This window comes from Bacillus rossius, chromosome 1, assembly GCF_032445375.1.
Source record: "Bacillus rossius redtenbacheri isolate Brsri chromosome 1, Brsri_v3, whole genome shotgun sequence".
Classification (NCBI taxonomy): Eukaryota; Metazoa; Arthropoda; class Insecta; order Phasmatodea; family Bacillidae; genus Bacillus; species Bacillus rossius.
The window spans coordinates 215367019-215392657 of NC_086330.1; the positions used below are offsets into that span (position 1 = coordinate 215367019).

Genomic DNA, 25639 nt, shown 5'->3' on the forward strand with positions numbered 1-25639 from the left:
TGCAGGAGCAGAGTTTCACACTCAAGTACCGCAACCTCCAAAACAAATGGAAACCGGAGGTAGCCCAGTCCCTACACCACCTCCTTTACCCTCCTCCCCTCCATCACCACCAGTAACACCACGCCGTGGGACATTTCCTGTCATCACCGCAACAGCCATTAACGAGCAGTTTTCTTCCGCGAGTGTCATGGCGACTGGTGATCACCAGAGTACCAAGGTCACCTACGCCCATCCCAGCCAATCGTTCGCAGCTCACCCTTTCCATCGCCCCAAACCCATATACCTCCCCTCCACCTCACCCGCCATTTTCAACCCCTATCGGCAATTCAGGTCTACCTTTTCATCCCTTCAAACCTCCCCGGAAACCCACCCCATCTCCTCGGCCATTGGAAGGTCAGCTTCGCCACTGCTAAATTTCACTTCCGACCTGGCAGTAACTTTGCCACATAACTTATCCGTGCCACCCGGTGACCGAGTAGAGTCACAACTGCCATACATCAGCCCCGCCACCTCATACCTGCCATTGGCCCCGCAGGTATATCAGACTCAAAATCATCCACAACCTCAACCAGCTCCACCTCCACCCCCTAATCCAGCACCGAACCCGGTACCTGTATCCTCTAACTCAAACCAAGCAGTTGGAGGAAATTTGTATGCTAAGATTCCACATCCCGTGGAAAGGCTCTTAGCTAATTTTAAGGAAACCACAGGATTGGAACCCAGAAATCTAATCGAGTTTCTCAAACATTTATTTAGGGTAAAACAAAAGGCTAATCTTCCTGACAGGGAACTGCTGGAAATCATTTTTCCCTTCACACAACCACCCTTGAGCGAGCGAGTTACGCTCGCGATTGAACAAAATTATTCATTTGATCAATTTCACAAAGATATACTAAATTATTTTATTCCAGCCCGTTTGATGACCAACATCAGGTTGGAATGGTACAACAGGCTACAACAAAGAAATGAAGCCTTACCTAATTACATAGCAGACATCAAACTAGCCGCTCAAATTCTTCGGTTGCGAGTGTCTGAGAGTGAGATAGTCTCTAACATACTTGATGGAATTAACCCTCAAGAAAGATCGCGGGCAGTTTTTCAGGCCCGACCACAAAATTTTGCCGAGCTTGATCGCTTGTGCATCTCCAACACAAATGTAGAATACGCAGACCACCAGCGAAATCGAGAAGCTAATGTCTACGCCCACAACAATACCAGAATAACAGAAAATAAACAGCAGTATTATAACAAAAATTCGCAACAAAAAAACAGCAATGAACAAGTCGCTAAGCCTCAAAATAAAGATGAACGGATACCTGTCTGCAGGTACTGCAAAAAACCCGGGCACTACATTGAACAGTGTCGCGCAAAAAACTATCGCCCAAACTATCAAAATTTGCGGGACTCAAAAAACGTGTAAATCGCTGGCCAGAAAAAATTCTTTCTGAGCCAGCCGCCCAAACAACAGTTAGAAATTTTTCCCTTCACACCGGCCCTAATGCAAAATTCGACCAAAAACTTCAACAAAACACAGCTTCCCCACACAGAGAAAAAAATAAACTAAGAAAACAAAAACAAAGGCGAGCTAAGAAAAACAAAGCTCGTCAAGTCAATCAAATGGAACATTGCAACACTGTTAGACCTATGTGCAAAAGATGTAATTGTCCGCGAACCACGGACAAAAGAACGTGTCATAATATTTTAGCTAATCTACCGACAGTTCTACCCTATGCCAACACAACCGTAGGAAAACAAGAAATCCCAGGACTAATTGACACGGGATCAGTGCGCTCGTTCGTGTCGGGCAAGTTCTTCAGAAAATTACAACAAGATAATATCATTCACAAAACACAGCCCATAGATATACAGTGTTTCACAGCGGCTGATAAGCCTTTGAAAGTAAAGTTTGCAGTTATTGTTAAAATTAAAATTGATTTGTTTTCGTGGACTTTTCCATTTTTGGTAGCTGATGATTTGGCCACTGATTTAATATTTGGTTCTGATTTTATTGCAAAAACTGGCATGATAATTGATTTACAAGCACGTAAATTTCATTTCCAATTTAATAAGCAAATTTTAATTTCCTTTGTATCCCCCGACACGCAGAGTCAGACTCATGTCAACACCTTCCAGTCAGTTTCGAACGGCGAAAACAACGTTTCACTTGCCCATCTCAGTCACGGACAAAGAAAAGAAATAGAAAATTTGTGTCACAGTTTTTCAGACGTTTTAAGTGAGAAATTAGGACGCACTCACTTAACTCAATATGAAATAAAACTTTTGGACAAAACCCCAGTTCGGTGTCATCCGTACCCTCTGTTAGGACCAAAAATGCAGGTAATGCGTGAACACATACAAAAACTCTTAGAAAAAGATGTCATTGAGCCTTCAGCCTCAAATTTCGCTTCCCCAGCCTTCTTGGTACCTAAGGATCAAGGTCAAGGTCACCGCATCGTTGTTTACTTTCGTAAGGTGAACCAACAAATTGAAGTAGAAATGACGCCATTACCAGATCTAAATTCAGCATGTCACTGGTTCAGTAAAGCCAAATTTTTCAGTGTGTTTGACCTTAATTCGGCTTACCACCAAATACCACTAACCCCAGAGTCAAAACACGTCACCGGATTCTAAGTGCCGTGGAATCTCTACCAATACAAAGTAGTACCCTTTGGTCTAGCCACTGGCGCACAAGTGTTAACACGGCTTCTAGATCAGATTTTTGGCAATCTAAAATTCAAGTCCGTTTTCAATTATTTGGACGATGTTGTCGTTTATTCAGAAACTTTTGAAAAACACCTCGCTCATTTGCATGAAGTCCTTAAACGACTACGCCATGCCGGCCTAACGGTCAATACCAAAAAAGTAAAATTTGCGGTACAAGAAATTTCTTTCTTAGGACATCTAATATCTAATAGGGGAGTAACCATAGACCCAAGCCGAACACAGGCGATCAAGGATTTTCAGCCCCCTAAAGATGCTAAAGGCATCGCCAGATTTATCGGCATGACAAATTTTTATTCTAAATTCATACCTAATTTTGCTGAGCATGCAGCACCATTGAATGCTCTACGTAAGAAAAATTCAGTCTTCAATTGGGGTCCAGAACAAGACAAAGCATTTTCTTTCCTCAAACAAGCCATAATTAGCCCTCCAGTGCTCCGAATGGCAGATTTCAGTAAGCCGTTCATTCTTCAGACCGACGCCTCCAGCGTAGCCATAGGCGCAGTTCTCTCACAAGAGTTTGATGGTTGTAGGCAGCCTATAGCTTTCGCCTCCCGCACCTTAACGCACCAAGAGAGAAAAGCCTCTTCGGTGTATGAACTCGAGTGCCTTGCTGTAGTTTTCGGCATAGACAAGTTCCGGCCATATTTGGAACATAAAGAATTTCTGCTGGAAACCGATAATCAGGCCCTTGCTTGGCTTTTGGCTCACCCCAAGCAATTAGGTAAATTAGGACGCTGGATTGTCAAGATTGCTTCTCTTAAATTTAAAATTCAACATATTAAAGGTTCACAAAACATCGTGGCCGACACCCTTTCTCGAATGTTCGAGTCACCTTCCAATTCCTATATTCAGGAAGAAATTCCCATTGCCTGCCACGCATTGCTCACAAATTTTCCGCTAGCCTTTTCGGATTTACGATCTCACCAAAATTCGGACCCGCAACTGTCTGACATAATTGCGCAAATAAACTCAGGTTCACCCCCAAAATACCACAAACTATCTAAGGGAATTCTTTATCGAAGAACTCAGCAATGTAAGAATTTTAAAATAGCCTTACCTCAAAATCTCAGAGACATGATTTTTCAATATCACTCATCACCTTTAGGCGCACATTTAGGCATTTTCAAAACTATTGAAAACATCCGCAAGCATTTCATCTGGGACAGAATGCATAAAGACATAACCCAGAGGGTCAAATTATGCAAGTTGTGCAATTTGAGCAAACCTGCCCAAAAACACAATTCGGATTTTTGAGTTCCGATGTGGCCGAAAGGCCCATGCAAAAACTTTTCATTGATTTTGTGGGACCCTTCCCAAGGTCAAAAGACGGAAATTCGATGCTTCTAGTATGCGTAGATGCATTCTCAAAATTTGTGTGGCTAATCCCTGTTAGAAGAGCCACGGCCGAAATCACCATTCGAGCCCTCCAAAATTATATTTTCAAAATATCCGGGGTACCTTCCATCATTGTTTCCGATAACGCCACAAACTTCAAATCGACAATTTTCAAAAACATGTGCTTTTCACACGGGATTCAGCATGTGACCACGACTCCCTACTACCCCCAGCCTTCACATGCGGAGCGTTTCAACCGAAACCTCCGGTCTGCCTTAATAGCATTCCATGCGAACTCGCAGGATAGGTGGGATTCCAATCTCGTGTGGTTGCAAATGGCTTTCAATTCCGCCAGACATGAAAGTCACAAAACAACACCGTTTGAACTCATGTTTACATACCAGCCCAACACCCCACTCTCTAATCAATGGACGTTAAAAGAGTTACTACCAGACGACCCCAGCAACATTAAGGAAGTCTGGAGTAGAGCTCGTAAAAACCTGAACTTGGCCCACGAGGCAAGCAGGCAACAATATAACAAAAGACGTTATCCCAATCTTTACAGAGTAGGTGATTTAGTGTTGTGCAGAGCACACACACTCAGCAAGGCGATCGACAAGAGATCAGCCAAGCTTTCGTATCGTTGGAATGGCCCCTGGCAGATACAACGATACCTCACGCCAGTCACAGTCGCTTTAGCCGACCCCACGTCCGGCGAATTTCGCGCGCGCGCGCACATATCTCAGCTGAAGAAAGTGCACCCGAACCTAAAGTAAGGGCACTCTTCACTGTTTTCCTTCTGCAAGGAACAGCGCAAATTCTTCGGCATGCCAAACTCAACACACAGTGTTGTTATCAAAAACCCTAGGTCATAATTTTAAGTAATATAAAAAACCATGGTACTAGTTTATAAGATGTTTAAGTTAAGGAGTATTCAATTAAGATGTCTAGTTTTAAGTGGCGCCACTTATTCAATAAGTTATCTGTAAGTTTTAGCTCTATTTAAACGTGTAAGAATTCTTATAGATTGTAAGTAGTTTACTACAGTATATCCTGGTACAGGGTAAGTCTCTTAGGTTTTTGGTGGCTCAAGTTGGCACCCTGACTCCGTCTTTCAGGGGGGAAGTATGTGCCGAATCAGTGCTACTTTAGGCACGATTTTTTTTTCTTAGTTTTACAAAATTTTAAATTTTTTTATAGCTTTAATTTTACACTTTCGCCCGCTGCTTTCGCCCCATCCAAACTTGTTCGGTCGAGTGTACCGGCAGGTTACCTTGCTGAGCAGCATAGTGCTCTCACCACCGTTTCCCACCAAATTTGCTGGGTCTAGCCGACTACAGGGCTATCATCAGCAACGGTATCCACTGGCCGTCGCGTTTCGTCACGAGTTTAGCGCTACGCGTGACGAAAGTAGCCGCCCTAAGCTTCCCATGGTCACCCCCACCCCTTCTCGGAGGTGTGCTGAAGTTTGCGGTCTCTAACACGTTTTGGTGTCCTTTTTTCAAGCTCCGCCGCACGTCCCGACGTCTGGCCGGCGAATTCTCCCAGGGCAGGTCATTCACCGGACATACCCCCCACCCCATCCTGGTCCACAGCGGTCATCGGCCAGCCGCAGCAACGACCCCTCTCAAGGCCAAAATCCCCCCCCCCCCCACTTGCAAAATGGCGGCCATCAAGTGCCGCGATGGTCTCTGCGAGACTCCGACCTGCATGCCCACACCATCTATCGGCGAAAGGACGTACCAGCTGAGAGCGAGAGCACACTACTGACCACCCTATCCCCTCCAGGAGAAGCAGTCGACCTCTCACTTAGTCGATAGGTCGCTGGAGCCCTTTTTTTACTTTCGGAGCCCTTCGGAGCACTTCGGGTTTCCCGATCCCCTCCTCCAGAGGAACAGACGACCGAACTAAAGTTTAAGTTAGCGTCCCGGCGCCATTTTCAGGGATTTTGAGGGCAGCTCTCGTCCAGCGCGCATCTTTGCAACAGGTCGCAGTAACGACCAGCAGCTATCGTGATCCGCTTTCGGCAATAATGTAGTTGCTTCTGAGCCAGGCCTTGTCGCCTAGATTTTTTTAGTTTTTCTTCGTAGCTGCCCAAATATTTAAGTTTAACTTTATTTTTTTTTTGGTTTTCGCCATAACTATTTCTTCTATGGCTACCATGAGCTCCCGCGCCGCGCCTCCCCGGATCACCCCCAGGGACAGCCACTACCTACTTCACCCTGCCAGCTAAGGTAAGCTGCACTTCGTCCCACACAAACCTGTTAGGTTTCCTTTTTTTTTGGGCTTAACTTCGCCCGTCATAAACTGCCTGCTAACCAAGCTAATCCAGGTGGATTATTGGTTACAGGCAGGGTTCCAGAATCCCAGAGGGTTCCAGAATCCCAGAGGACTTCAAGGACCCCAGACCAGTTCAAGATGGCGGCCCAGTTCCGGCGCCACATTTTGCACCTCAACATGTAACTCGTGAGCCTCTATAACGGAGTCTCCCTCCATCTTTCGGCACCCCTCAAAAAGAAGTGAAGGACAGTTTATAACTCCGCCAGTTTTAGGACGTTTTCCATATTATTATAAAATATTGTATTTTAAACAAATATATTTGTTTTATTGAGCCTGCGAGCTCAATGTTCCTAAACAGTTGAACTTAGCATAGTATGAAATGGTGTCCCCCCCCCCCCCGGCCCCTCTTTCTTCTTTTTTTATTCGTTAGTTACTCAATGTAATGTATCAAAAATAAGAATCTGACATTGTTAGCAGTTTTGTTTGTAATGGCTGTAATGCCGTAAGATATTTTCTAATGTAAGAAACCTATCAATGAAAAGATACTAAACTACTAATCAACAGTAAAAGCCTCTAATGAAACCAAACCATACGAGTGTTTTCATTTGCTGCTACTTGAAACCACAATCCACGTAACCTTTCCTACTGTCAGGGAGGTTAATTTTAAATTGTGTTTGTAAGTGGGCTGTGCCCCTCTGGCAAGTTATTTTAGATAATTAGCCTGACGCTTCCACCGGACATTTATTATCAATAATTATGGTTTTGTTTTGAGCACAGCACCACGGTTACAAAGTAATGTTATCGAATTAAGTTTCTGTATATGATAATAATTGCTAAATGTAGCACATTACTTAAGAGAATTTAAATGTGTAACTTCGATGCTATATAAATTATAGATTTTAATCAAAGAATTTAACATACTACAGAAATTTTGTTATTCATTGCTGGACATTTGGATTTAGTAATGGGCATATTTCATGGAAACCGACACTATTAATAATTCACGACTTTCGCTAAACAAATGGTTCCTTTGATCAAGAACTCGAGCCCTATTGATGAGTAAGCTGTCGGCGTATTAAAACTTGGAATTCTTTTATAGGTAATACTAAAGTTAAAACTTAAAGGAAACTCCAATACATGAACTTAAGGACTGTTGTTATCAATGTGTCTAACCTTACTCCTGCATATTAACTATACAGAGTTTTGTGTCTAAATGCAATAGTTTTTAATTTACATGAAATTATATTTAGTATAAAATACATTAAAAATGTCATTTGTTTCATGTTATATGGTATGTAGGAATAAGAGTATAAAATGTGTTTTACTTGTTTGTATGTATTTGAATATGCTAATAGAAATCATGATTAAATTATACTGGTATGTTATTCATACATATATGCATGCATATATATAAATAATAGAATTTTATACAAGTTGATTTGCTGTTTTCAAGAGAAGAGTGTTGAAGTACCCATGGTGTTGCTAAGAACAGAGCATTGCATATTTTTTACTACTAAGTTCTTCACAAACAAACAATCTGTATGTATTCTTTATTAATAAAGCAAAGAATTTGTATGTCTGTCTGTCTGTCTGTCTCTCTGTCTGCACAGTTTGTGTAGTGCAGAGGTGGCGAGGTCTAGAGCTGTGAAATTTGATACGATGGTACGTGGATTCTTCAGTGGGGGTCCATTTGCCCCTCAAATAGATTTTTGATGCTTCCTTCGTCTCCATAGAAATAGCTGTAGCATTGTTGATGATGCCTTCTCTGTCTCCATGGCAATGGGTATCGCAATGTTGATGCCTCATTCACTTTCGGATCATAATCCAGTATTTACGTAATTATATTTACCATAATGTTGACACGGTATTGGTTAAATAAATATGACCTGAATGCCATAAAAATAAGAAGGCGTATTTGGTCTATATGTTTTCCTGTTTATCTTGGATAACAATTTTTTTTTCATAAGTTGATTCACAACATTAGATTAAGGTTTTTTTGACATGAATTTCTATCAGGAATATTAATGTCTTTTATCTTGGGTTGAGTGTCACTTCTGCTGAGATTCGTCCCCCCTTATAACTCATAAACTATGAAAGCTACATAGTTGAAGTACATATATCTAAGTACATATATCTTTGCTCATGGTCATTATGTATGACTCATCCGGTTTACATTTGCAGTGAAAACGTAATGAGTGTTGATGGGGAGCATCAAAATCAGTAAGATCTGTAACTCTGAAAGAAGACCAATTTGAATTATTTAAACTTATAAATTGCTTGTGAGAAAACACTGAATGGTGCTTAGTTGAGTGGAATAATTATAATGTTAGTAACTTTGGTTTTGAAGCCATTAATTGCCAAATGCCTAAGCGAAAACGGATTATGTTGGAGAAAAGAAAGCAAACAAGGGAAATTGCCTGGGCAAAAGCAATTAAAAATGCAGAGAAATGTCATAGGTATCAAATAAGGCAAAACGTAGTAGAGATAAATGAGCCAGTGGGGTACATGAGCACCCAAACGAGGCACAAAATTTGCGCTAGAGCGAGCCTCAGCCGTCTACCTCATGAGAAGCGACAGAGAATACAGAAAATTGTTTGGTTCTGGACAAGAATATTCTCTCTGATGATTCTGATGTTGATATTGAGTAAGTTGAGCCAGTAGGGGGTGAACGATGGACCGAGTTTGTCACAGTTTGGTGTCGTAATTTTTGGTATTGCAATTTTTCTGGCGTGGCCGCCCGACCATCAAGTAAAACATTCATTGAATTCACATCAAAAAATAAAGCAACATCAATTGTGTAAATTATTATATTTATTTCATACACAACATTCCCGCTCAACACGATGGAAATTCATGAAACAAACCCCTAGTGGCTGCAGTCCAAAATACAGCATACTCAGAATTGTTTCCATTGGAGGCACGGCAGTGGCGTACCCACGAGGTGCTCCATGTATAGGGCCTAATTAGCAGTGTGAGTGTTCTGCCTGTAAACTTCTAAAGCAAAGCGCAGATAGAATTATTATAATTCATGCTGCAACTAAAAAATGATTTAACTTATGAAGATTTCAAGGCCACAGTCGTTAAACATCTAAAGAGGTGACAAAGTGCTTCTCTAGTGACAATGAGCATTTATGCTCTAATATTTCAGTTCAACCTTTTGGAGGTTAGTTTGGTTACATCGAATAATGGGGTGAAGATGTTATATATTTTAAAATTCTGGAAAGTTCTGGGAAGAGGAAACAACTTTCAAATGCAGTTACCATCAAAGAAACTTGAATTATTGTGTCAAAATAATGAAATAAAATATTTATGTTATATAAAAATATAAAAACATACATGAAATAAATGATAAGTTCACAATATAGCATTTTGAAGGCCGTGGCTCACACTATTCATATACGTACCTAATGTAACTGCTATAACTTACAATAACAATTAACAGTCTAACCAATTCCTTCCTACAAGAGTAAAAAATGAGTAATCAACCTCTCCAGACTAAAATTACTAAATATCACAATGCTGCTATACAGCATAATAAAAATTGTAAGCAATACTCTAAAATGCCATTTACAAAATTTATTCACTTATTTTACTCCAAAGTGGCTATTTAAAAAATTACAAGTAGTAGGCCTCTGGTAGGATTTATTTCAGCATACGAGTGAAGTATATAAATTATTGTTTCATACATGGTGAAATACAATAATTAATGTATTTAACATAACATGTTCTTCACACATCATTATTAGTTTAGGCCTTACAGATATAAAAGCAATAAATGACACTAAGGGTTATGCTTTAAAATCGCAAATCATGGTTAAAATTCCAAGCAGAATTTTACTCAAGCTGAATAATTTTAACAAATTGTATCTTAATTACTGTAACCCATATTGCTATTTCCATCCATTTTTTAGAATTGAAATAGCTCTCTTTATTCAGAAATCTGTTTTCACAATTTTTCATGCGAGATGGCCAACTCGAAGGGTTCGGACCCATCGACTACCATTACAAATGCTTTAGTCACACATCACCCAACTCAAATAGTTTCAGCATACCAAAATTACTTGTCATTCAAGGTAATACGTCACTTACAACATGTCTGTGACTAAAAACTCAAACATGGGCCTCAGTGTGTTATAACACAATGTTTTGCAAGTGTTCTGATGTATTGTGACTCCTGGTTAGTTGTTAGACAGTTGTTTAGTGCCCTGCTCAGAGGAAAACACTTGTGTATTCATGGAACTTTACTACACAAATGGGTTGTTATAGCAGCTTAGCAAGAATACCACATTAAAAATCATATGAGCTAAAAAAGGATCTCTATAAATGAACTTCAAAAAATTGTGTGTTCTTACAGGGTCATAAAGGAAAATGAAATCCAGGCATAAATTTTTATTGATATTTTTTTGTTGTGTTTATTAATATTGGACTTCATTTTGTCTTTTGTATTATTTATCAAAGTTTTGAGCATAAAAATAAAAATATAATCTTCTTTAGTTTCATGATATTTGTGTATGATATTCAAAAACCTATTAAGTTGCAATTGCTCAGTGAGATTAATTATTAACAGTCACAAACATGTGACAAGAAAAGGTAGAAACAATTACACTTGTACGTTGGCATTCACTAAAACAAAACTCAAATAATGCCAGATAGCCCACATAGCAATAAGTTTTAATATAAAGATATCATTTAAGTTCTAGCAATGTTATAAAAAAATTTCAGGTTCAATCACCACTTCCAACTAATCTCATATTTTTGAGCATTGAGTTGCTACTCAATCATGCAGATCCTGTTGTGTAACAGGAAACCCAATCTCCACCTTTACAGAAAATCCAAGGTAGATATTAACTAACTAAATCAATTTGTTTTAAATGGTCTTGGTTTTTAATTTGTGAATCAATAAATAAACAAAAAAAAGTATTAAATTTGAATGTACATAATCTTTTCATATAGCAAGGTGATATCTCATAACTGTGTATTTCCAATGGTACTAACAACAATTTAAACATAACTTCCTAATTTAATATGATTGTAATTGATGACCAAAGCGCGGCAGCCACAGTGCATTTAGCTGAGAACGAGCGGCTACCTGCAGTTGCTGGCGCTCGTGCTGCAGCCGTGCGAGGCTGCGCTGGCGCTCGCCCTCCAGCGCGCGGGTGCGAGCTTCCAGCACCGCCGCCTCCTGCCGCAGCTCCCAGGCCCGGCTCTCCAGCTCCCCGCGCTGCTCGGCCACGCGCAGCTCCAGCTCTGTCACCAGCCCCACAAGCCGCGCGCGCTCCTCCTCGGAGGCCAGCCGCTGCCGCTCCATGGCCTCTCGCGCGGTCTTCAGCTCTGCCTCCCTGGCCCGCAGCGCCGCGGAGCGCTCGTCCAGCTCCGAGCGCTGCCGGTCGTCCGCGCGCTCCTCCAGCGAGGCCAGCCGAGCGCTGCTCTCCCCCAGCAGCTGCAGCGACCTGCCGCCACTCTGCGATCTCAGATGCAACCTGCACCAGCTAACTTAACAGTACACACCACTGCATGTCATGTCACTAAATATACAACACAGAGTTTTTACTAGGTATAGGTTAGTGGAAATAATTTCTCAACACAAAAATTCACTGCCATGGTATGGGTCTAAATACCCTTGCATTAAACCATTCTTTACGATAAAGCCAGTACACTTGAAGCGAGATTAGCATTGTACTGAGAACAAAGTGAGGAATGGAGAAGGTAGGAGAAAGTGGCACCTGGAATGTAAGTGAGCTAAAACATTCAGGATATAAACTACAAAGGTGTTCATGGCTTATAGCATTATGAACTGTGCTGTATGTTGGGCGACCCTCTCCATGCGATGCTGACGTACGGAGACATCCACCAGGCAAGTTCCAGTTGCCAGATCCAGTGTCTCACGAGCGAGATGCCTTGGTGGGCAGGAACACTGCCGGCATTGCTAACATGGTTGGCAGCTCCGTGCAAGCAGTCTACTTGACATTCACACACCTTCCATTTAAAAGAGGAGTGAAGCTTCCTTCATACTTGAGCACTTTGGTTTCCATTCCGTGCCTGCCCTCGACACTTGATGGTGCATGAATATAACAGCTTGCAGAGATGCAAAATTTGATTAATCTCTAATCAATTATGTTTGCAATAACACGAGAATTTGCTCATACGAACATAATTAACATATTTTCCCAACAATAATGCGACTCAGAATATAATCAGACTAAAAACTTTTTGATTATGAGTTTATGAAAAAAAATGCTTAATGGAGTTAAAATCACAATTGAAACACAAATTAAAACTTATTTTAATTAGGAAATTTATACTATATTTCCTAACTGCTTTTCTGTTGTCACTTTCTGCCAATAGAGTGATTTACGTAGCGTTTTCTGAAACATCTAGTGGCAATTAGAAGAAGAACAAGAAGTTTTATGGCTGTAGTTCATGAGCCATGTGTCAGAAAGCAAAGAATGTTGCATACATGGGGGTTGCCTGGGAGATGAAAGAGGAGGGGAGGGGTGCCTTGGCTAGCAGCCACTTTATTACATTTCAGTGTGTTATCCTGTCTCTCAAGTGGCATCGTGAGGCAGTTTACAGGCAGATCGTATAGTTTTTTTTTAAAATTAAACAGAGGTTAATTAAGCAGTAATTAACAGTGGTCTAAAGTGGCTTCAGCAAGGCAGTTACAAGACATTGTGTGTGGTTTTTCAGCAAAGCTGTTTCAATCACTGTAAATTCACATCTTCCAGCGGCAAGATATAAGTTGCGATTATAATGCGACCCCCACTTTTAGGTTTAGCTGTTTTGGTAGAAACCATTGCATTATATACCGTGGCTTCTCTGTGGAAAAACTCGATTTCACATTCCAAGAAATTTTTTGAGCATGTGGTAAAATATTATATGATTCTATGCTCCACGATCAAAAAGCTATGTGGATATTTTTTCCCTTATCCACCAGTCGAAGAAGCCGTGTTCTTTGGGATTGTGAAACAATGATCTGTGGAACATGCCATTCGAAGATATTTAGAGTTAGTGACACTTGTTGTGGTTGGACACTTACATCTACAATGGCATTAGTAAATGTATTTGTCAATACTATAACTAGCTCTTGCTTTGCATTTATGATAATATGCTTATAGTCTTCTGCGAATCCGAGCAGATGGTTTAGTGGCACACAAATCTCAAACTGTCCAGCTGCAGTAACAGGAAGGCTGTAGTTGTCTTCGAGACTCCACCCGGACATTTTACTAAGTCCATTTTCATCACTTGTGCATGACAAGTAGTTTTTCATGGTAGATACAGTCCCCACATCTCTACACTCATCAATCTGAACACCATACAGCTCATATGCTATCCGACTCATCATGTGCATTATTCCATTGTTTATAATTTTTGCATTATCCGGTGCTGTACCATCTGCCTTGGTGTAAGTGCCACGTATGTGTAGAATGCTCTAGGAAATTAGAGTGTAGATATCAGCATTTTGTATTGAAATTCTTACCTCAGAGCTTGCTTCATAGGGACCATGTAGGAATGGCCTATAAGTATGGTATTCACATTTGGTAATGACATCATTGTATTGTATCGGCTGTTCAATTTCTAAAATACTATCGGCCATTTTGATTAACTTTATACCCCAAATTCTTAAGTAACCGTACGTTGACACGTGTTAGTCGTTTGAGGTCTTGTGATATACTGACTCTAGGTTTCGTCACTCCCCTACCTTTATACAGATTAAAGTATTTCACGCCCATATTTCCTCAGATGTAGACGTAAAGTGATTTGTTCGTTTCGAAAGTTAATTAGGAAACCGTCCTGGTCAACAACACGCACAATAAGTTCCTGTATTCTGTTGACGGTGACTGGAGTATAAATGAGACTTTTTGGTAGTTCCGTTATTTTATATCCAGGTGGTACAATCGGAGAAAACTCATGTAGCGTGCTGTTTATCTTTCCGTTTAGAAAACTGTTGCCGACGATATTGGTTGTAATACGTATGACATTCACTGGAAGGATTTTCACAGCCAGTGTTGATTCATGTACTATTCCTTCCTTGTAGATTCAAGCTTCAAAGCCAAGCATGCTTCGTAGAGTATCGTTAGCACGGAAATCTATTTCTGCATCACTATACATTGCCCACTGTAGTGTGTTGGGGTTGCCTCTTAATCTGAAGAAGATATCAGTAGGTAGCATTTGCTTCACATACATCTCAATGTCTGCAATTTCATAACTACCTGTTGGTAGAACCAGTTCACGTGGCTGCTCTTCGCCCTTTAGGATATATCGAAATATATTGTTTGTTTCATGCACATTAGGAATGCTATTATAGCTGTGGAAGTCAACAAGAGCCATTTCCCACTCCCCTCCACTAAGTTCTAGGGGAGGAAAGTGTGTGGGACATAGTTCCGAACTGTTTCCTGTTCGTATTAACGTGATCGACATTTCTGGTTATACGATTACATATATCTATGTGGTGCAACTTTCCCTCTTTTTTGAACTGTGAGCCTAAACTGTTACTTGTGTTTATTATATACAGAGAGCAGAAACTTTATGCATAAATGACCACAGTTCCACGAGTTTATTCTCTGCTGTCTAGTATAGTTGTAGATTATTTTAGATTGTTTCAAATATCGCAGCAATTCTAATGGTGGAGGGAAATCTCCGAAACTATCGTATTATGTAACATTCAGTCCCCTCTTGCTAAAGGAAACCCAATAACTTCCAGGCCCTTCCGAGGAATCTAAATTAATTATATCACATTCATTATGGATGGTTTTCTTGGCAAATGTTCCTCATAAACACATTTCTAAAGTATGGAATTTTTAATTTTTTATTGCTATCTTTAAGTCTACGTTGGTAAGAGGACGTTTCGGTAAGTTATTTATAATTGTTTCTTGTTTCCCTTCTTCTTGCTTCTGGGTTTCTGCCTTCCCCCATCCTCCCATAACTGGGTAAGGTTGCAAGAAGAGTCCAGACCCGGTTTTTGAATTCCGTGCTAGTGCCTGCATTTTAGAATTATGCTGAGCATTTTGACTTAGCAATTTCACCTGGTTCTTAGCGGTGTTAACAGACTTGGCTATACCTGCAGCTCCACCAATAAAACTACCTAGCGCAGCCAGCGCTGGGAAAATAAAGGGCAACAGTCCACCATTCTTTGTGTGGGCTTTCCTATTCTGTTTTTTTCTTCATAGGTTTGTGTCTTATACCCGATCAAAGTGTACGTTTAACACGCATGATTTTATTTACACCCCAAGCCGCAACTTTCTCCCCAAATTTTGTCCCTGAATTCTTTGCAATTTGCGCAACTGTGTCTGCTAATATACCGTCGGCTAGGTGCCTATCACTTGGATTATTGCTTTGTGAATAGCTAATATCATGCTGCTTGCAAGCTTTGGCAAAAGAATATATGCCTGGGTCACCACGTGCTAGTCGTTTCGATAATTTCATCCCTGGTCCACAGTATTGATATCCTGGCAGGGGTAGTTCAATTGGTAGCTTGTTAATAACAGAATTTATTAACCCTCCACCTTTCTGTACCTTCCTTCTTGCTCGAGCCATAACAACGAACTGATAGTATTCATTATAAGTATGCCTGTTTTATAGGTTTACACTTAATGTCATGGAGCTCGTAGCACAGATCGAGTCATTACCAGTGCGCATTACTAATGATGATGAAGTCGATGCTTGTGACTCACGACATGGGTCTTTATTACCCCCAAATGTCCGATGAATAATCGCAGGACCATCCAACTGTGGAAAAATGTGTGTACTACTGAGTTTACTAGAGGAACCAAACGGTCTTTGGTTCGAAAACGTGTACCTATACTCGAAATCACGACAACAACCAAAGTACCAGCGACTGGCTACGATTCTACAATCGGTGGATGGACTGGAGTATTTTCCATTTAGCGATAATACAGATGTCGTGTCTCCTGACAATGCAAGGGCAAATTCGATGGTTATTTTCGACGATGTTGTGTGCGAGAAGCAAGGCATAGTTAAAGAGTACTTTTCCATGGGCAGACATGCCAAGGTAGTCTGCATATACCTGTGTCAGACATATAGCCGTATACATACCCAAACATTTTCCCCGCGATAACGCGAATTTTATAGTACTTTTCCGCATGGACGAACTTAATTTACGTCACGCTTATGATGATCATGTAAACACCGACATGTCATTTCAGAAATTTAATGATATGTGCTCCTTATGCTGGAGCATTAAGGGCTCGGTTCAAGGTCACTGTTGTGATTCTGTCCCACTGGAGAGCGCTAGTAGTCGCGATCAGTTGAACACTCGTTATCACAGATATATAATCTTCCCAGGCGCCACTTTCGTCCGGGTAGAAGCGGGGGGGACACGATAATTACAACTCGGTGTTGCCATGTGTTATCTGAAACGTGACGCTCGCACAAAGAGCTATGGGCTACCAAAGAACGGCGGTTCCACGGTCGCTCTGCTAGCTATCCGAGGGCAGCTAGGCAGTGCCTTCTACTTCTGTGTGTGCTATTTGCTTGCTGGTTTAACCATGGATATATTGAATAGCAGTCCGTGGACCATTTGACCGGCTGGTGGGAAAGGCAAAGGAAAAAGTTAAATAGAATATTACCTACAAAATTATATTCAAATAAAAAAAAACAACAGAACTAAGGGAAAAATCCTAATATAGTGATTCAAGAATTAAAACAGAATTATTTTTTTGTGTATGCTCAGTTTAAAGTTATTTCCATAAAGGACATATATATTTATTTCAATGGTTTCGATTTTGGCAAACAATATTATGATAAGTTAACGTAACATTTTTTTTTAGTTTCCCGATATCATCTTCCAATCAGTTTTACAACAAATATTTAATATATTTAGCAAAATACGTACCGTTTGTTTGTTTCAAATGTTACTATATTTATATCAATTTGATATTGTACCATATTAAACTAACACTGGATTGAAAAGAATATGTTGTGTGACAAATATAAATTCTTCAGTGCAATATATACTAATCCAGGCTAATACTTTGTTACCAATAAAATATATATCTTTGAGGCCTATTGACTCGCATTTTGATTAGGCTGGGATAATATGTTACAAAACACAAGCAGAATTAATAATAAATAAAGGACATTTTAGCATTTTTTCTACAGTTTATTTTCATCTCGTGGTTCCGGGTTATAAATGTCCAGAACATTTAATGCAATACCTTACTTGACCCAATATTTTTCACCCAAGATATGTGTAGCCCGGGATTGCCTTGAGATCCTTACAATCTAATAACTTATATTGGACACAAAAATATTTCCTTCATTGCTGCGATGAACCTCCCCGTTTTTCACAATCATTCGAAAGGAAACTTGACATTCCACTACTGTAAACGTAAACACTGCTTTATATTAACATAATTCCATGTAAACCATTTGGGATTTATCGAAATAATTTAGGTATTAAATAAATAACGCCCAAAAGCACCTCCTGTACTTTGAACCTCGGGAATATCACGAATTCTACTCATTGAAAACAGATACTTTACCACTCGCACCGGAACTATACATGCAGGTTTGATTGAATTCAAATAAATGATTGATATAAACTTAACCACACAATGTTATGATTTATTTTCATTACCTACTTTCATTTTCTTACTAAATGAATATGACTGAATTATACACAAATAATCAAATACCGTAGTGTCACGTTCATCAGACCTTTTCTTATCCAACATTTCGTATTATCCGACATCTCACAAAATAAAAACTAATCCATCGGAAAAATAAACGACAATTTGTGTCATAATAATTATTCAGGCAGATTATTTTGTTATTTTTTTGGTTGTGAAATGTTTATTAGGTTTGAAATGTTTAAAACATTAGCTAATTTTTACGTTTATAATGTATTTATTATCAATTTCCTATTAATCCGACATTTTAACTCTCCGACTTTCTGCTGACCCGTTTATGTCAGATAAGCGAGACACTACTGTACGACAACACCAGCACGGCCTCCACCGGACCGCGGGTTCACTGGGTGATTGAGGGGTCCCAGTGTGATGTAGGCACCAGTAGTGCTGCTCTAGGGGCTAAGGGAGCAACCAACTGTCTGGTGAGCTGAGAGAGCAGGGGGCGGAAGTGGTGTACATGCTGGGAAGGGTTCCCCAGTCTCTGTGCATAGCCGGAGCTCTAGCGGCTTTTCCGATTGCGTGTATGTCGTATCCATATCCACGCTCGTGGGGGCCCGGGGCGGCAAGACCTAATGGTTAAGAGCGCCGGGACAACAAAGAAAAGGGGGGAAACCCCTGAAAGGTCTATGTACGACCACACCAAATATGTATAATGATTTTGATATATTTGATGAAACTCAAGCAATATTTAGATTCCCAGGTGAACTTGTAGAGTTACAATGCAGATCGTAAAAATATATATATACTAGCTGACCCGGCAAACTTTGTTCCACCTTAAAGGCAATAAATGAGCATATTTTGCATTTTATTAAATTCTTTTTTACTAAGATAATAAATATAAATAAAAAATCAAGTATTTTAATGATTCTTTATTGGCCATGTATTTTGGTGTATGCTTCATTGAAGCACCATTTTTGTTTTATTATCAGGCGCAAGAACAAATAACGCAGATGGTCTACCGACCCGTGAACATGACACATATAATTGACCATGGGAAAAACATCGATTTTCTAGATTCAGACCACAAACTTTCAAGGATTGTCCTTAATATTTGCTAATGGTCATGGCGAATGCAAGACGGATCGGAAATTGAAGTCGTTTAAACTCAAACAGCATATCGGTTGGGATCATTGGAATCCTCGGAATGAGAACTTCCTCACCATCGAATTTTCCTTTGAGTATCATCGCGTAAATCACATTGTTCATCAATTTACTTACCACCAAATGTGTTCCGTTGCACAGTTTTGGTTGGTTTATGTTTCGAAGCACGATTACTATGGACCAACCTTTAGTCGTAAATTGTGCGTTGGTAAGCCAGGCACATCCAAGGAGTTTAAGAATTCAATTGGATAGATGGTGGCTTCATCTTAATTTGTTACACAGTCAATAGATTTGAATGAATGCAGTGTACCAATGATCTAATTCTGAATTATGTAGTTTAAGTCATCAACATCTTTATTCTTAGCTGCCAAAATTGGTCGCTCATTCAACAATTCATTATTTTTGTGGTTAGTAATGATGTTTGGGAATACTTTGTTGATGAGTTCGTCTTTCGATGAGACAAAGTTACAGAAATTCGGAGGAAATGAAATCAATCCGCTCGATTCATCGATAGGTACTCGACCATTACCGATAGTTAGCAATTGCTCAGAGAAATCTTCAGCAGATGTATCGTTCAGCAATGCAACTCTCATGTTTGTTGTCAGCTGAAGTTTCTTCACATAGCACCATAGATTCGATAATTTGAGGCAAGCGTTTATTTCGTTGGCAGCAGTTGATCTTTGAATTACTGGCAGTGTTTGACGGAAATTGCCAGACAGTAAAATCATTGCGCCTCCAAAACATCTCGAGTCATTGCATAGATCTTTCAATGTTCGGTTAAGTGCTTCCAATGCACGTTTATGCGCCATTGTGCATTCGTCCCAGATGATAATTTTCGATGCTGATAAAACTTTGGTCATTGCGAAGTGTTTTGCAATATTACATGTTGAATCTTCAACAGTTCGAAGTTTTAATGGCAATTTTAATGATGAATTAGCCGTACGGCATCCTCCTAACAATGTGGCTGCTATTCCAGAAGAAGCAACTGCAATCGAAATGTTGGATCTCGCACGAACAGTGGCTAAAACTACTGACATGAGGAATGTCTTACCAGTTCCACCAGGAGCATCCAGGAAATATAAACCACCATTTCCATTTTATCAATTGCCTTCATCAATGTATTATAAACTTCCTTTTGTTGGGGATTCAACAGTGGTACATTCGTTTGAACTACTAAATCGAATTCCTGAAGATCATATTCACATTCCCGTTCCAATTCTCGATTAAATGCGTCATTCATTTCACGATTTGGCGCTGGCATTCCTAACCTGAATAATAAATTACCGCAAATGAGGTAACACATGTCTTCGATCAAGACCGAAGCCCGATTATGTATCTCCTCATTCATCTCAAGATCGGGATTTCTTGAACTGACACGAATTTGATGTAAAATGTCTTCTGACATATTATCCTTGTATTTGTGCCACAGGTTCGATGGGTTCGATGGAAAGCATGTCGAAATGATGATAGTAAATAATGTGTGTATCTGACTTGGAGATGCAGAGATAATTGCTTCAACGATTGTCGTATCCCAAAGGGTAAATTAAGTTCTTCACATGCAGCACGATATGTTGGGAATATTGTACCATTAACAGTCCATAGTGACTCAAAATGACGTTGGCCCACGCATATTTACCAGCACAACCGCAAATAGAAGCATTCATCATTCTTTGGATGAACTGTATACATACGACCAAGAGAATCAGTAGAACGCACATCTGGATAATCAGGAACCGCATCGCCTTGCTTCCGTCGATGAAAATTCTTCGATGAACTATTCCAAGTGTAATAACGTGGCATCTCCGAGTAAAGCAAAGTTCGTGCAAATGGATCGCCTCGGCAGATCGCAAAGAAACTGGTCAATGTTGTCGCTGGAGGTGTTTCAGCATGTTGAACAACATTCGAAGACGTGAAATATACTCCTGACCATTCTCCAGATGCACCGCCAAATGCACAACAGTAGGATGACGTTCGTGAAAAGGAATGCGAATATACGCCAAATCGCTTCATTGCAGTTCACATACCGACCAACTTGATAGCGCGCAATTTCATCGTTGGTATTGGAGGTTTGGACGCCAAAAACCGCCATATCGCTGCCTTTTGTGACATATTTGCAGATGTATTTTATGGACTTTACTGAATTGCAATACTCGACGTTACAATGGGTCTTGAACGTTTTGGAAATAAGTGACGAATATCGAACCATCCAACTGTTGTCGACCACAAAATACATTCTTTTCACTTTAGTTGTGATAGTTCGACCATTATCATCGGGTGATCGACGCCGATACAGTGGATAACCATCGTTGTCAGTGATCGTCTCCGCCGTTAATTTCCGTGGATATCGTTTGGAACACTTGCCGTCGACCATGCAAGGTGATTGAGGATTGATGGCGCCACACGGTCCATGAATCATATTTGCAATTACATCATGTTGGTCTGGATCGTCTTCGTGATCGGGAATATCGGCACATATGATATCATCTATTTGTTCTTTTTGAATTCTTTCCACTAACCAAATAAGAAAGTGTGCGTGCGGCAGGCTTCGTTTTTGCCATTCGATTGAATACATCCAGCATCGAGTATCTCCAAAGACGCGTTATTTAACAATGTAGTTCATCAGGGACCATATTTTTTTCCTGAATACACGTGCTGTGATGTCGTGACGATCACTTGATGTTTGTCCAGGAAGCAGCCATTGAACCATTTCTATTCATTTTGGATTACAGGTAAAAGTAATAGAGATCTGGCCGACTGTAATGACGAACATATGTCAACATATGTTATATCGTGTCTTTCCAAGTTTTCACCTACAATCAGGATGGCAACTTCATCTATTGTTGGAGCGTTAAATGTACGTTCCTGTGTTCCAGATGGTCGTTTATCTGCTCTGATAACGACTTTGTAGTCATCATTTGGCATGCGCTCCAAAGCACTCTTAAACAGCCTGACCAACGCGTGATGTTCATGAAGTAGTTGCTGCAGATCTTGAAGAATTGCTCTTTTCATTGCTGCATTGATCTCTTGACGTCGATCAAGATGTTCCTCCATATTGCCCATGAAGTATATTTGTAAAAATTTATGCTGTGCATCTTCGAGAGGTTGCAATGATCCAATTCGATAGTGAATCTGTCCTTGTATCTACAGAATCAAAAGCAAATCCAGTATTACTGATTTATAAACACTTTTTTTTAGAATTAGCATACATCCCTACTAATATTATAAATGTGAATGTAAGTTTGTTTGTTACGCTTTCACGCGAAAACTACTTAACCGATCATCATGAAACTTTGTACACATTTTCTTGGAGGTGTTAGAAGTAAAATAGGATACTTTTTATTGAAAAAAAAAAACAATATTTAAAAAAAAATTGATATTTGTATGTATGATCGTCTGACTGAGAGTTTGAGTAATTTGAATGACATTTAATGCCATCTGGTGTTTCAATAAGTAAATTAAATAATTCACTAATTTCATTATATTATACCAGCGGTCAATTTACTATTCAATTTAATTTTTCTGTCACCGCCAAGCAATACTTAAACTTTTTGAATTTTTGAGGTTAGGTGTCTATTTTCTTCGGTGATTGTTGTTTGGACATTGATGCTGAAGGTTATATTTTACTTTCAAGAGAATTTTGTAAATCAGTGAAAATGATGTGGATCTAATTACTCAACTTTTCTGAACTTTTTAAAATGTTAGGATTAAAAATGATTTTTTTTGTAATAGTGAAACATATTTCAATAAAGCATGTTTTCAGTTTTTTTTTTAAGCTAAATCAGATGTTAGAATTATTAAATACTGATAATTCCAGTCACGAAATAAAAAAACAATTACCATATTTTATTTGATATGATCTGTGCCGGAAATTAGGCATTTCGACACCCTTTAAAATTTTTATTATTTTAAATTTTTTTTTTAATTTTTTTTTTTAATTTATCTGGTTGTTAAGGGGGTGATTTACTCTTTGTTAGGCCGGTGTACGCCTCGTGTTTAAACTTTGTGCCAGTGGACTGAAGCATCTTCTCAGGGGACAATCTGATATTTTGCTGTCTAATGTGGACAGGGGCAGCCCGGTTGAAATTTCTCTCGCCTCCAGTCACGTCCCGGGTTTGTAATATTATTTATCTGCATGACCAAAATTGCATAGAGCAGCTTGTGGGCTGCAAGCTGTCACTTCTTAGAGGCCTGCTGAAAATAGCGAGTCTCGTCACGAACGGGTCTCCAGTGGACCTCCGTTCCCAGCGTAGTGGCGTTTTCTGTCCACCCTCCCCTCTCTCCACCCACCTTAGTTCTGAGAAATTATGCTAGGAGCAGTGACCTGACATGAACCTAGTCAAGACGATGGCTTGCTTCAAGGACATTCTCCCTGGTCCTACAGAGACATCCACGACATCAAGCGGCAGTAAAAGCAACTTCGGGCCTGGTGCCAGCGTGTAGAGCACACGCTCGTAACACCTGGTGGCAAGTCAGCTCACCGCCTCAGTTAGTTCCCCTTTACGCCGCTAGAAAGCAGTGCCGCGGCGCCATAAGGCCCTATGCTTCCTTCTCGCGGCCTGTAGAAGTCGATTATTTGTAGCTTCCTGTTACCGCCGGTTGAGAGCGCGCATGTCGTTTTGTTGTCACGCCCGCCTCGGGCACCTTAGCATGTTTTCGGCCCTGATCCGAACCTTCCCCCTCTTTTTTCCTAGTGCCGACCGCCCGATTTAATTAGAAGCCTTGTCCTCCATCGCGGGCACTCAGTACTCTGATCTCGGCTACTGACCATGTCTTCTCGGCATCCTCTGCGCTAAGAGGCGTTTTGCGGGAACGGCGAATTCGGTTGCATAAAAGATGTAGTTAGTTGCTTTAAGGGATGTGATCCCATTTGTACAGTAGCCAGTCAGGAGTATACATTAGAAAAAAACATGTTTAGTTTTTTAAAATTTTTTTGTTTTACGAAAAATTTAGTTTCTTTCGCGGATCCGCGATTTCTCGGTGCGCGCCATCCTGATGTCGGCGCGAGACATCTCGTGAGCCCCGAAATCTACACCCTGTATGGTGAGTAATCCTGCTTTATTTTTCTCCTCCCCAAATTCCCGTTTGTTGCCCTTTCGCGCCAACTGTGTATGACTGTCTGGAAGCAGGTCTAATTCGTTTTGAATTTAACTTGTGTTTCAGACAGGGTCAAAGTGCTGGGGAGACAAATTTCTCCCAGCTCGTGGTCCTGGACCTCGAACTCCGAGTCACGTTAGAAGAGATCTTTCCCGACCCGACGTCTTACCGTGAAGACCCGGGTGATAATATAAAATAAACATCTCCCCCCTTTCTATCTACGAACTACATTAAAAGAATCAGTAGCCTACCAGCGAGCAGTGATTTAAGAACTTAATCCTCCAGAGTAAACTAATTATCTATGTAATCATTGGACGAATCAAATTTTGGCGTGATACTTCTTAATTTTAAAATTTTTGTTTATGTAATCGTTCGTTGTTAAAGTTGAATATGTGTTGTTCTAAATAATTTCGGGGCGCCCCCATATTTTTTTTGTTACATGTTAATATCTTGATTGTGATATCAGAATAATGCAAAAACAAAACTTCTTCATAATAAACCAGGAAAACCTATAGACCAAATTATTTATGTAGTGTATTTATTTATCATATACCTCTTCTATTTAACGATCCACGAACTACCAAGTTGCTTGTGTGCAGGGAGTGTGAAATTTGTCTTGTTCACCGCCTCGTGCCCCCTCTGGTAAAATATTTTTAATTTTCTTAATATTTGCCTAGCAGTTTCCAAGGCCTTTTTATTAAATTAAAATAATATAATTTTTAGGGCACGAGGGGCGTTACAGATCTTTGATACTTAAGGGCATAACGCGAGCGAAGCCGCTGGTAAAAGCTACTAATACATAAGAATAAGTATAATATATTATTCTTCTACTGTATTGTATGTAAGCACAAAAATAAATAAATACCTTGAATGTTGGATTAAATCCTCGTTCTTCGATAATTTTTGCCCCAAATTAGGTCATTAGGAAAAAACTGTTGTATTTTTAAGTGTTTGCTAGAAAATGTCGTGATTCGGGTGTTTCGCCACGAAGCAATGAATGCAACGGCTCAGGTGGCGAAGTCAATAATAGCAATTTCACTTTCCCACTAAGGCAGCACAATTCTGGCGTTTCTCCGGAAAACTTCAATGCGCCACAAAACTCGCAAACAACGTCCATTGGCCCAATGCTAACGCTAGTATGCAAGCAGTAATCAGTGCTGCAATCGTATTGAAACGCTGCTCGATTTAAATCAGTACTTGATAAATTTCTTCTTGTGCGTCGAAAATTATCTACTTGTTGATCTCTGAGGTTTTCTCGACGATTTCGCATTGCCAACCGAGCCGTTTCACGGGCTGCCTCGCTTTGCTCTTGTGATTGAGAAGCACGAAGTCGAGCCATACTAACGCTGCGTTCTCCACGTGCAATTTCTTGTTCTTCCTCAGTCCTTTCATTCGCAATGTTTCGAATCCTAGTTGCATTACGGCCTTGTCGGGAAAGATTTCATCGTTTGGTCGCG

The 25639-nt window shown here is 40.1% G+C and overlaps 1 protein-coding gene across 2 annotated transcripts in view; it reads right to left on the bottom strand.

Moving 5' to 3' along the window:
• The window catches only part of LOC134527279 (trichohyalin), a 418715-nt gene that overhangs the window by 167947 nt on the left and 225129 nt on the right, over positions 1-25639 (bottom strand). Inside the window, exon 9 of one of the 2 annotated variants that reach the window (XM_063359816.1) lies at positions 11429-11819. In XM_063359816.1, the coding sequence (XP_063215886.1) occupies positions 11429-11819 (391 nt within the window). The remainder of the gene's footprint in view (positions 1-11428; positions 11820-25639) is intronic. The other variant, XM_063359817.1, reaches the window with a different exon arrangement.